General features: G+C 43.3%; 1 protein-coding gene across 1 annotated transcript in view; it reads right to left on the bottom strand.

Moving 5' to 3' along the window:
• Positions 1 to 1,671: 1,671 nt before the first annotated feature.
• Positions 1,672 to 12,264, bottom strand: part of Scgn (secretagogin, EF-hand calcium binding protein) — a 37,015-nt gene continuing 26,422 nt past the window's right edge. Inside the window, exons 8-11 of the mRNA XM_052157463.1 lie at positions 10,438 to 10,483; positions 9,762 to 9,821; positions 7,933 to 8,001; positions 1,672 to 2,098 (exon numbers count right to left, since the gene is read on the bottom strand). Of these exons, the coding sequence (XP_052013423.1) occupies positions 1,970 to 2,098; positions 7,933 to 8,001; positions 9,762 to 9,821; positions 10,438 to 10,483 (304 nt within the window). The 3' untranslated portion in view covers positions 1,672 to 1,969. The remainder of the gene's footprint in view (positions 2,099 to 7,932; positions 8,002 to 9,761; positions 9,822 to 10,437; positions 10,484 to 12,264) is intronic.

The following is a 12,264-nucleotide window of genomic DNA, read 5'->3' as shown; positions in this document are numbered from 1 at the left end:
TATCTTTATTTAACTGGGTAACATACTTTCCATGCTGTGTTTTTGAACATTGGAAACATATTTAAATATTACACTAAGGTTTTCTTGTTTGGCTGGGTGCTTCTCTGTTTTCTTTTTGTGACATAAAGCCCAGGACCTCACATGTGCTAGGCAAGTGCTCTACCACTGAGCTACATCTTCAGCTTTAAGTTTCTCTGACCCGTCTTAAACTTGTTACATAGCACAAGCAAGCCTTGAACTTGTAATCCTCCTGCCAGCATACTAAATTTCTGGGATTACATCCCTCACTCCAAACTTCTTCATTATAAAAGTTGTTCCTTATGATTGTCAGCCTTTGCACCTGGAGTATCCCAGATAGCTCCATGATCGACCCTGTGCTAGCTGACAGTCACTAGTGTTCAAAACATGCCATGGTTACTATCTCATTGAAAGCAAAGAATGTTTGAGCCATTGTGTCAAAACCACTTGAGCCCTGGGTGAGGTCACTTGACCCAGACGTGAGCTGGCTCACTTCCTAGCTAAGAAACCTTAGTTATCTGTTACTGTCTGTGATCCTGACTGTTATAGTTTGCAAAGCAGAATTCATAATGGTGCCTTCAGCACAGCCCCTCCTTTGTTGATAATTCAGTTCGTCAGCAAGATGGGGAGCCTTTTTCTGTAGCTTCTATACAAGGCCAGGTTTCAGCTGTCCCAGGATTCTTTGCATTAAATGCAGGTGTCATGTGCAATCTAGAAAACCTTACTACTCTCTCAAATTTGGGGATAAGAACTGATCTAAAAGAGAAGATAATTAAATGCAAGGAGAGTAAATATTGAGATGATGAGGATGACAACGATGACAATATTGACAACTACTTTGATGACAACAGTATGATTATGACTGTGGTGGTAATATTCAAGTCTTCTTGCCCTTTGATTTTTCTTTGCCATGCATGGACACATGTATATACTCTCATCCCAGATTCCTAGTGCTAAATTCCAGCCTTAAGGAGAAAGCTGGAAAGACTCACTATTTTTAATTTGGCTATAAGAAATATGAGTAAAAGATAAATGAGTTAAACACAAGAACGAATTCTGAGGTGGCCACATATTAAATCGAGACTCGTAGCCAAGAGAAATGTTTGATGTCCAGACTAGTGAGGAACACACACACAGAGACACACAGACACACTGATACACATACACACACACACAGAGACACACAAACAGACACACACACCCTGAGACACAGACAGACACACACACAGACACACTGATACAGATACACACACACACACAGACACACAGATACACATACACACACACACACAGAGACACACAGACAAACACACATACACAGAGAGACATACAGACACACAGATGCAGACACACACACACAGAGACACACAGACAAACAGACACACACAGGCACACACAGAGACACATACAGACACACACACACACACAAAATTTGAGGCCTTTGCTAGCTCCCTGCAGGCAATAGCTTCTTCAGAATGATGCCCCTCACCCTCCTCTGAGTCTTCCCTGAAAACCATCTGAACATTACAAAGCTTACACAAACCCAAACACATCTTTATTCTTGACCACAGCTTTATTTCCACAAGAAGACATATTTGTAGAAGTGACAGCATGACACAGGTGACACTGAGTAGAAAGCTCAAGGACAAACAGGAGATGGTAGAATGGATCACCAGGTGATAGGGAAGGTTGAACAGAGCAGGTAAACTGAGGCCCTTGAGGAGATAAGCCAAGGTCAAGGAACGAACATGGAGGAAGCTGTATGGGGGCTACCCATGGGACAAGATCACGGCTGCCTGTGGAAGCAGCACCCTACGGCCCCTCCCTCTGTCAGAGTACCAAACTGTCAGGAAGAAGGTCCCTTAACGGGGTACCTGAGAGCAAAGCACAAACACACTTTTCACAGCAAGAGCGCAGACACGTCGTAAGTGGGGAGCAGAGTAGCTGGGGATCAGGGCTTTATTTTTAGCCCAAGACACAGTGCCAGCTCAGACTTCTGAATCTTCCCATCCTTGTTCACATCGCAATGGCGAAGCAGAATCTCCCGGAACTTATCCAGATCCACACCGCTGATGCTGGGCTGGGAACAGGAGGACATGGTCATTCAGAAGGCCGGTGGCAGTCACTCCCAGACTGCAGTGCCCTCCCCAAGGATGGGCCATGAGGGGCCAGGGTCAGCTCCTGCCTCCTCACTCCACCCAGGTCCCTGATGTCTGCAGGCAGTGTCTTGCTGTCCCCACTTGCCCCTTCAGGCAAAGTAAGCAAACAAACATTTTTAAAGTCTTATTTCTACATTGCTTCCAACTGTTGTTAGAGAAAGCCTGCCTTATTAGCAATTAGACTAAAGACATTAAGCTGATGGGGGGAGATGTTTTATCATTGTCCCTGATGCCTCATGGTCCATCTTCAGGACATTTAGCACCTTTAGTTTAACGAAGGTTTATGCAAAATAAAAATCCAGTTTCCATGTTATAGATCAAAGTAGTTGTGGAGGTTTGAGCATGAGCCCAGGGGATGGCACTATTCAGAGGTGCAGCCTTGTTGGAGTAGGTTTGTCACTGTGGCTGTGGGCTTTAATATCCTCATCCTATCTCTGGAAGCCAGTCTTCTAACAGCCTTCAGATGCAGAACTCTCAGCTCCTCCTGTGCCATGCCTGCCTGGATGCTGCCATGTTCCGGCCTTGATGATAATGGACTGAATCTCTGAACCTGTAAGCCAGCCCCAATTAAATATCCTTATAAGAGTTGTCTTGGTCATGGTGTCGGTTTACAGCAGTAAAACTCTAACTAAGGCAGAAGTAACTGAGAATTTATTCTAGGCACACTTCCAGACTGAGGAGGGACAATGGAACCTGCGCTCCAGGGAAGTATTTCAAGCTCCCAGACTTCACAAGCCACAAAGCCAGAGTGACTCCCTTAAACACATCACCTCATCCTCACCATCCCCAGGAAGGAAGTAGTGACAGCCTTTGCCCAGGCGAGGAAAGAGGCTCAGGAGAACTCAGCCTTCATCTAGAGGAGAGCACTGACCTCTTTATACCAGGTCTCCTGATGGATGGAGCCCTGGGTCTACCACCTCACACAGCTCTAGAGAAAGCTGAAGAAGGGGATGAATCTAAACTGCAAAGCTGATGTCCAAAGAAAGTCAGTGAAACTGATTTCCATTCTTCTTAATTACTTGAATAGTTTCAAGAGTAAAAAAAGGCAGCTTCCCTCCAGAGACTTCTGAGCCTCTGGGAAGCACTCCCCAACCTCAGCCTTGCCCCACACTCTCTTTAGAGATTTCTTCCAAAGAAGCCTCTAAAAAACAAAATAAAACAAAACAACAAAAACAATCAAACAAACAAACAAAAACAAAACAAAACACTTCAGTTGGGGATAAAGCCTTCCATTTCCAAACTAGGGTCACAAGCAGTAGGGCTAACCTACACTCCATTGGGGGGAGCATGCCTGATTGACAGGGCCTGACTGTGTTCCTGACTGTAGTGTTAAAGGGAGAAATGAAACAAACAGCAAAAATTGAAGGAGCAGCAGGCTGGGGGGGAGGGTGTAAGAGAGAGAGGGGGCCAGGACCTCTCATACTTCTGTCAGAAGCACTGTGAATCATCAGACTACAAAAGTGAGATGAAAGGCATTATTACCAGCTTCCTTTCATTGTACTCACAACTTAGAGTTTCCAGTGTCTTAGTAGTAGGTGGGTGTGTGTTGCAGCTCAAAGAAATGTGGCTTGGAAGACTATAGGAAGCTGCACAAGTGTCATAAAGAACTTTCCTGATCTACGCATGCACAGGGGGCATGTCTAGTTTCAGAATATGTAATAACTGACTGCTATAGCTTTTCTCCAATTATTGATGCCAAGCTCTAGTGCCCTTATGGCAAATCTTATGCTCAGAGAAGACTGGAGAGTTAGACGTTCACACCCAAGTATGATTTATTTGCCCCAGTCTGTACCTCACTCAAATTACTCTAATCTTTTGTTCCTAAATTGAAGAATAACATATTTTATTTCAGAATAATTATATCTTTCACGTAAGTGAGTAATATTGGCATATTTGGATATGGGAAGTTAGGAGGGGGGTTGGCCTTAAGAGAAAGTTCACTGGATCATCTAAGTTGTGTCTTACATTCTGGGCATCTCACCACGAGTCAGGAAATCTGGATCTCACTCTTTAAAAGATCTCTGGATCACTGAAGGCAAAACAGAAGCCATGGGGCCTCTGTTGTTAAGACTGTGTTAATAGTAAGCCAGTAACACTCGTGTTACTTAGATTTCTGGTTTAGGGGCTCTACTAACATCAGCTCAAATCTTCAGAACAAACATAGACAGTTGCATCCAGTTTCATAATTATATGTGGATAAAGTACAACCCAGCATGACTGTCTAACCTCCCCACCGCCATGCAGGTGCCTTCCAGTCAGAGTCAGAGTGCTAACTCAAGCAGGCAGGCAGCCAGCATCACATCAGCTACTTTCATTAAGTGTAGCCCTTTTCTCTCATCTACCTCAAAGGACCCCCCTGAGACCAGCTCCGGTGCAACTGATTGAAAACTAATGATCTGCCTTTCACGAACCTTGGGAGTTGGAGTATTTTGAGACTGACCTTCTGACCCCCATGAATACCCACAGCAGGTGCTTGGTCCTGTCTGTGGATTTATGTTCGGCTTTCCCCATCCCTCCAAGCCAACTTCAGGCTTTTATCCCACCCCCACCCCCATCCCTTTTGCATTCCAGCCTGAAAGAGTGAAACCCACTGTCTAGCCCACCAGCCAGCATGCTCAAGTCTCTGTGCTAGGTATCCTGGCTCACGGGCCCTGTACATGTTCTGAACATCACAGGCCTGAACTATATATGGAACTCAAGGTCAGCCTCACCAACGTAGAGAGACGCTGTTTCAAAGTATACATCAAAACAGGCTTGGATTTCAGCTCAGTGGCAAAGTGCTTGCCTAGAACATGTGAGCTCCAGTCTTCCATTCCAGCACAGCAAGCAAAATAAAAGACAAGCAGGGGAAGAAGCTGAAGTCTTCTTCAGATGCTGATACCTGTGATCACCTTGCCAGCCAGTCAAGGCGAGCCTGGGCCTGGAATACTAGGCAGATAGCCTAGCACTAGAATTCTTAGCCTCTATTCTCCTCGGCTTCTTAAATTTTGCTTTATTTTATTTTTGATAATTTTAATAACTTTTATGGATCTAATTAATTTATTTGTGTGTGTATATGTGTATGTGTGCTTGTGTGTATGTGTGGTATGTATGTGAGTGTGTGTGTGTGCATGAGTGTGTGTATGTAAATATGCACAGTGGCCAAGAGGGCAGAGAGGGTATCAGATCCCCTAGAGCTGGAGTTACAGGTGATAGGGTAACCCACCCAGTGTGGATGCTGAAGACCATGTGCTGGTCCTCTCCAAGAACAAAAAATTGTTCCTAATTGCTGTGCTATGTCTCCAGCTCTTCAAAATTTTTATATGCAGAGATAATTTAAAAATCAGAAAAGGCAGCAAATGCTTTAAAATTACAGTGAGTCAGTTGTCCTTGGACACAGCCATCCTGTCTTCGAAGGTTTCTTGCATGCCATTGGCCAAACTAATATTTTAAACAAGATTATCCTGAATGGCATGGTCATCCACTGAGTGAAGATTCCTTTGAGAAACTCCCTCCTATATTTTTATATTTTTCCAGCTCAGTAACACACTCAAATTATGACCTCCAATTCGTTCTAAAAGAGTAACAAAGACTGTTACTTTGGGGAGTCATATTGTCTTCAGGGACTATGACAGCTGTCTACAGCATCCCCAGTTACCACCCATTCTTGGGAGGCAGGTCTCACTGGACACCCACGTCTTGTGGGTGATGGGTCAGGAAACAGAAGGCTTGAGAAACTTGACGCCAGACATCAAGCTCCTCAATAGCTGATCCCAAATGGGATAACAATGCATTGTCTATTATGTTATATGTCGCATCAGAAGAAAATGTTTCAAGCAAAGAAGGAAGGAAGAGAAGAACAGGAGGCAGGTGATGTGGAAGAAAGAGGATCAGACATTGAATGCGCTTGGCCCATGGGGAGTGGCACTATTAGGAGTTGGGGCTTATTTGGGGTAGGTGTGGCCTTGTTGGAGGAAGTGCATCACTGTAGGGGTGGGCTTTGACGGCCTATGTTCAAGCTCCACCCAGTGTGGAAGAGAGCCTCCTCTTCTTTGCCTATGGGAAATAAATGTGCTCCTGGCTGGCTGCCTTGGGATGAAGATGTAGAACTCTCTTTCCTCCAGCACCATGCCTACCTGCAGGCTGCCATGCTTCCCACCACTATGATAATGGACTGAACCTCTAAAACTGTAAGCCAGCTCCAAATAAATGTTGTCCTTTATAAGAGTTGCCTTGGTCATGGTGTCTAGTCACACCAATAAAGCCCTAACTAAGACACAGTGTCTGGAGAGTGCTTTCAAATTCTACTCAGGAGAGGATTTCAGAATAGTTATAGTTACTTTTACATGTGATAATCATCTCTGTGTGGGGACCATGGGAGGAATACCAGAGCAAGCTTCTTGCCTGATTATGCAAGCCCTGAGCCTACACTCAGTCAGGGCCCTGGTTCTGTGACACTGAGGAAATTAGGCAATAAGCCCTTGCGCTGAGTCCATCAAAGCAAACTAAAATTCAAGTTGGGCCAATCCATCTGCCAGGAAACTTTAATATCCCACAGATGACTTCTATGTTTCTATTACTTAAGCTATAGAAGAGCTAGTGGACAAAATGGGATTATCCTTTAACTGTCATTTCAAAAGGAAACACCACACAAATATCTGTCATTTATTCTGACAGGGAAATGCCGGTGGTATTTCAGTGGGAGCAAGAAGACAAGGGTGAGAACAGCTAGAGCCACAGAGCAAGGGGGAGAGCAGTTGAGGAATCACTGGGAGGAGGACGATAAGTCAGGAGCCCCAGAAAAAGTGCCAGTGATCCTGAGTGGATGTCAGACAGAATTGTGCTAGTGTCTGCTCAGTCAGAATGTCAACTCTCTGGAGCTCTGTGCAAAAAAACAAAACAAAAACAAAAAAAACCCCAAAAACAAAAAACAAACAAAAAGGTAACTGGACATTTTCCTTCTGCAAGTTTTCCTAGTCTTAATTACATATGCAAATTATTCTGAGACTTACCATAATTAGTAACTGTTACTCTAATTTGTTACTGGCTGGGATAGGCAGGATGCAATCATTGTGCATCTAATAATGTACTTCAAAGTAATCCCTGAGTACAAAGGCCTCTCAATCCTTTGTCTATACTGCTCCCTGGAGAAAGAGAAGCTAGAATTGTCTGCCTAAGGAGATTATAAACTAGTACAGAGAATAAAGTTCAAAAGGAGATTGCCTTTTAAAAACATTGTCAACCCTACAGAAAATGGCCATGTACTATATTAAAGCCTAAATCGTCTCAGCCCACGCCTCAGCCCAAGCCTCAGCCATACCATAACAGGAAGTGCCCATCCTAGGCTAGATGTTCAAGAAAAGCCTTGATGAAAAAAAATGTTATATGAAATTAAACTTAGAATTGTAGTTAATGTAATAAGCACGTCTGAGAGAGGTGAGTACAGGGGAGAAAAGGCATCAGGCAGCTGAAAAATAAAACAGTAAAATACACAGTACGGCTGAGCTATTTGGGTAAAACAAATGACTTTAAAATGATGGCTAAAGGACACTTCTGTGTTGATTATGTGTTATTTTAACTATATGACCTAAAGAAAACAAAAGGAATTTGTTGAGTTTCATAGAATATCAATGATTATGAAATGGAAATGCCTCTAGACCTTTCTCTATACTATTAATCTTCAGCCTCACTCAGTCTTAGAAATAGTGCAATTTGTCACAGTGTCAAACCCGATGCATGATGGGAATAACCAACCTTTCCAGCCTCGTGAACTCACCTGGACCAGCTCCATCATGTCTTTGACAAATCCGTCCACTTCTGGGCCTTCCAGGGCTCCAGTTTTACTCTGAAAGATACAAAGATCCAACCACTTAAATATCATTTTCTTAATTTGAAAAGCTAAATAATAAGTTGGACAAATCAGCCAGTCGGTGTTCATTTGTAACTGCCAACCAATTTAGGGATGGAATGTTCTGGATTTTAGTCTAACGGGACATGAGTGCCCTGCAGGAATTAAAAGAATCCTTCAGCAATAGCTTCCTGCCCCCATTAAGAAGGAAGCACTCCTCAGCAAGTAGCATTGACACAAAACTCACTGATGGCTGCTTCCCAAATGCAGGCTTCTGTTGCAGTGTTAATTGCACAGCAATGGCCTTTAAAAGGACAGGCTGAAGATTTAAAATGTTTGCTTTATGACCAAAAATGTTTGCCTTATGACCAAACAATCATTTAGTGACTGCTAAAATTGTAAATTTTAAAGAGAGAGGTTATATTGAATCAATATATGAATTTTTTCTGTATATAAGATATTTTCTTCCTACTCATTCTGTAATCTATTGTCACCATGAAAGTTAAATGAAGTGCAGACACTTTAATGTGTCCATTTTGTCCTAAAGTACCTGAAACAATAATGTCTCCTACCTCACAATGTTTTTAAGGCTCTATTATATGTGTAGGTGTTTTGCCTGCCTATATCTCTGTGTGCCATTTATGGGCCTTGTGCTTCTCATGGCTGGAAGAGGGTGTCAGATACACTAGAACAAGAGTTGCAGACACTTGTGAGTTGCCATTGAGTGCTGGGAATTGAACAGGGGTCTTCCAGAGGAGATGCTATTTCTGTTAACCACCAAGCCATATCCCTCAGGCCCCTCCCTACCTCTTAATTTTTGACACAATGTCTCACTGTAATTCACACTACTCTTAAACTCATAGCAAATTCTTCTGCCTCAGCCTCCTGAGTTCTGGGTTTAGAGGTGAGAACCAGTAATCCTATACCCTACCCATTCTCTTGCTGTTTTCTTTATCCCCAACCTATAAAGTGTTATTTTGAAACTTTGTTTCCTTGGCCGGATTCCCCTAGCAGTCCTGCTTCATGCTTTCTTCTGTAAAAGCTAAAGGAGTTCACATATCTAACACAGCTCCATCACCCTAGCGTTACACTCAGGGTCTGGGGGAGACAGAGAGAATAAAGAGGTTGAGGTACCTACCCCAGCCCACTGGGCTGACAGGCCAACAGACATCTTAAATAGCTAGGCGCTGCCGTGTCCCGGCTCAGCGCTTCTGTTCCGAATGCAGCCTGGCTGTTCTGCAACATTAATTTCTTGGAGAGGGTTCTTACACCTTTCCCAGCTTTTCACTCATTTTCCCTCTCTCTCACATTATCCCACCTTCATCTGTAGAAATTCAACCGTGTACCATTTACTGTTTTAGAGCGAGTATCCCCAACTGAAGAACGGCTGACACTTACTCTATAAGAGAAGCTGGGTTCCATCAGGCAGGCATGACTGGGCCTCACTCCTTTAGCTAGATCGGGAGGAGTTTTCTGTTTGTTCATTCCTTTTTGTACACACAATAAATGGATGTCTTGTCTTACAAAAAGACTCTTTCTCATGTTTTTATGAGGCAGAAAGCATTATGAGTTCATCCCTGTTTGATTATAAATCAGTTTTGTCCCTTCTTTACCTAATCATCTAAAGTTGTATAGTTATACATACAAGGGACTGCAATTCATTGTCTCAGTTTAGACCTTGTCAGTACGGTGGTGCCACACAGGAACAAACTGAGCTTTCTACCTAAAGATGACTTCACAGCATGAAGATCACTTACAACATCATAATGGGCAAAGATTTTCTCAAAGTCCCTCTTCCTTTCTTCAGCAGAAGAAGCCTGGGTGTGAAGAAAACATTATGTCAGTCCAGCCACGCATAGCCACTGGTGTCTAACTCCGTGGGCTGCTGAATCATCTGCATAAACTTTGAATCCACAACCCTTACAGTTCTTTGACTCCACCTTGAGCTTTGTGAGCCTCTAAAAGAGTTTAAAGACAAATGGATGTCTTCTGTTATAGTTTGAAGAGGAAATGTCCCCCACAGGCTCCCGTGTTTGCAGTTAGTTGCCAGCTGGTAGGGCTGTTTTTGGAGGTTGCAGAACTGTTAGGAGATGGGGCCTTACTGGAGAAAGTGAGTCACCAGTGGTAAATCTGTAGATTTTATAGCACAGCCCTGCTTCCTTCTGGGCCTCTGCTTCCTGTTCTACTCAGAGGTAGGCAAGCTCCCATTTCAGCAGTTCCTGCCACCGGGAACCTTCCCCACCACAATGATCTCCACGGACTGTATCTCTATAACTGTGAGCCAATATAAATCTTTACTCCCTTTGCTTTCTTTAACCAGGCATTTATCATAATGACAAGAAAAATAAATAATTTAGCGTCCTTTCTTTCTTCCTTTCCAGATACATAAAGAAATACTGGTAGCAGAAACCCAAGAGAAATGTCACCACTTACATCCATTTTAAACTGAAGAAGGAAGTTTTCCTGAAGAGCCAGAATCCTAAATGGGAAAAAAGAAGAGAACCCACATGACCCACATGAGCCTTCCCATCAGTCAGCTAACGCACAGCTTGGAGAGAGAGGAAAAGGTTGACAGTTCCATGTTATCCTGACGATCTGTCCAGGCACTTGAAATGCAGGCATTCCTACATGATAAATGCAAGCAGAGTGATGGGTAAACTTTCCTAGAGAGTAGCCTTCACTATAAAAAAATGTAAAGACCCTTCCTGATGGGAAATCATAGACTGTAGGCTTCTAAAAGTACCCTCCACAAAAGCAATAAGAAAACTGGGCAGAATGGTCAGAGCAAAGTTTGCAGAACTCTGAAAACTCACTAAAAGGCTTTGGCAGTCTGGGAAGTGCTCATTCTATTGAAAAAAAAAAAAGAGGAGTCAGCATGGAGTGGTGGTGCAGATCTGTAGGTCCCACACTCCAAATACTGAGGCAGGAGACTTTTGAGCTTGAAACAATCTGGGCTTCAAAGATACTCTCTCAAGGAAACAAAACAAAACAAAACAAAACCCAAACAGAAAAGTCAGCTACATCTTGGCAAGAACAAGAAATGTTGGAGCATTTGGTTTTCCACCTGTACACTGAGTCCCTAAGGAGAGATTTGGAAGTCATCACACCAATGATGCCTTCTCCTGAGACTGTGGCTTGGTGGTTGAGGAGTAGCTAGCATGGGCAAGGCCTCTATCCCAGCTCCCGCTTCATCCACAAAAAACCCAAACCACCTCTTTCCAGCTGTGAACTGACCATTGAGCTACCCAGGAGGAGTCCTGAGTAGATATACACAATGACAAGAATAGACTGCATAGAACTAGCTCAGAAATGCCACCAAACAAATGAACAACAAAGGTGTCACCACCCACAAATGTGTCCTGTATGGAAAAGCAAGCAGTCCTCAGTCTGAAATGAGAGGACACCAGGCAGACACTGGAATCCACTGCAGAGTGGAAAACACCAGTAGAGGTGCATGCAGGAGCAAATGTCACCGGCAGGGTAAGGAGTGGAGAGGCAGCTCGGTGGTTAAGAGCACGGGCTGCCTGTAGAGGATCCAATTTCAATTCCCACTACGTGACAGCTCACAACCTTCTGTGAATCCAGTTTCTTGGAATCTGATGCCCTCGTCCAGCTTTCGAAGGCTAAAAGCATGCAACTGATGCACAGACTATATACATGAAACCAAAGTCCTCATACAGACATACATACATGCAGCCAAAGCCCTCATACACACATACATGCATGCAGCCAAAGCCCTCAGACATACACATTTTAAAAAGAATCAGGATGAATGTCAATTTTTTATTGGTTATAATGTTTTAGCCCCAGCAAACAATAATTTAACATGTATGTCCCAGGCAACTCACATACTGCCAGGTTCTCAGAAGACTGAGGCAGGAGAATCCCTTGAGCAAGTTCAAGGCCAGCCTAGACAACACAGCAATAGCCTATCAGAGAGAGAGAGGGGTGAGGGGGAATGAGGAAGGAAGGGAGGGAGAAAATAGGTAGGCATTGCTGGGTACACAGCATGTAATGCTGTGGTTTGAAGAACCTAAAGAACATGGGGGATTTAAACTGTAGATTAGCACTGTAAACAAGTACAAATTTACTATAATATTGAAATTAACCTATTAATCCAATTCATTAATGGTAATCCCCCAGAGAAAATATGGGAAACTATGAAAATAGCACAAAATATGTAAATAGTGAAATAAACAAGAGAATGAAAAATTCACTAAAAAATATGTACTTAAGATAAAGAGGCACAACCACATAACA

The sequence above is a fragment of the Apodemus sylvaticus genome, chromosome 14 (assembly GCF_947179515.1).
Source record: "Apodemus sylvaticus chromosome 14, mApoSyl1.1, whole genome shotgun sequence".
Taxonomy (NCBI): domain Eukaryota; kingdom Metazoa; phylum Chordata; class Mammalia; order Rodentia; family Muridae; genus Apodemus; species Apodemus sylvaticus.
This window is presented reverse-complemented; position numbering and strand designations above follow the sequence as displayed.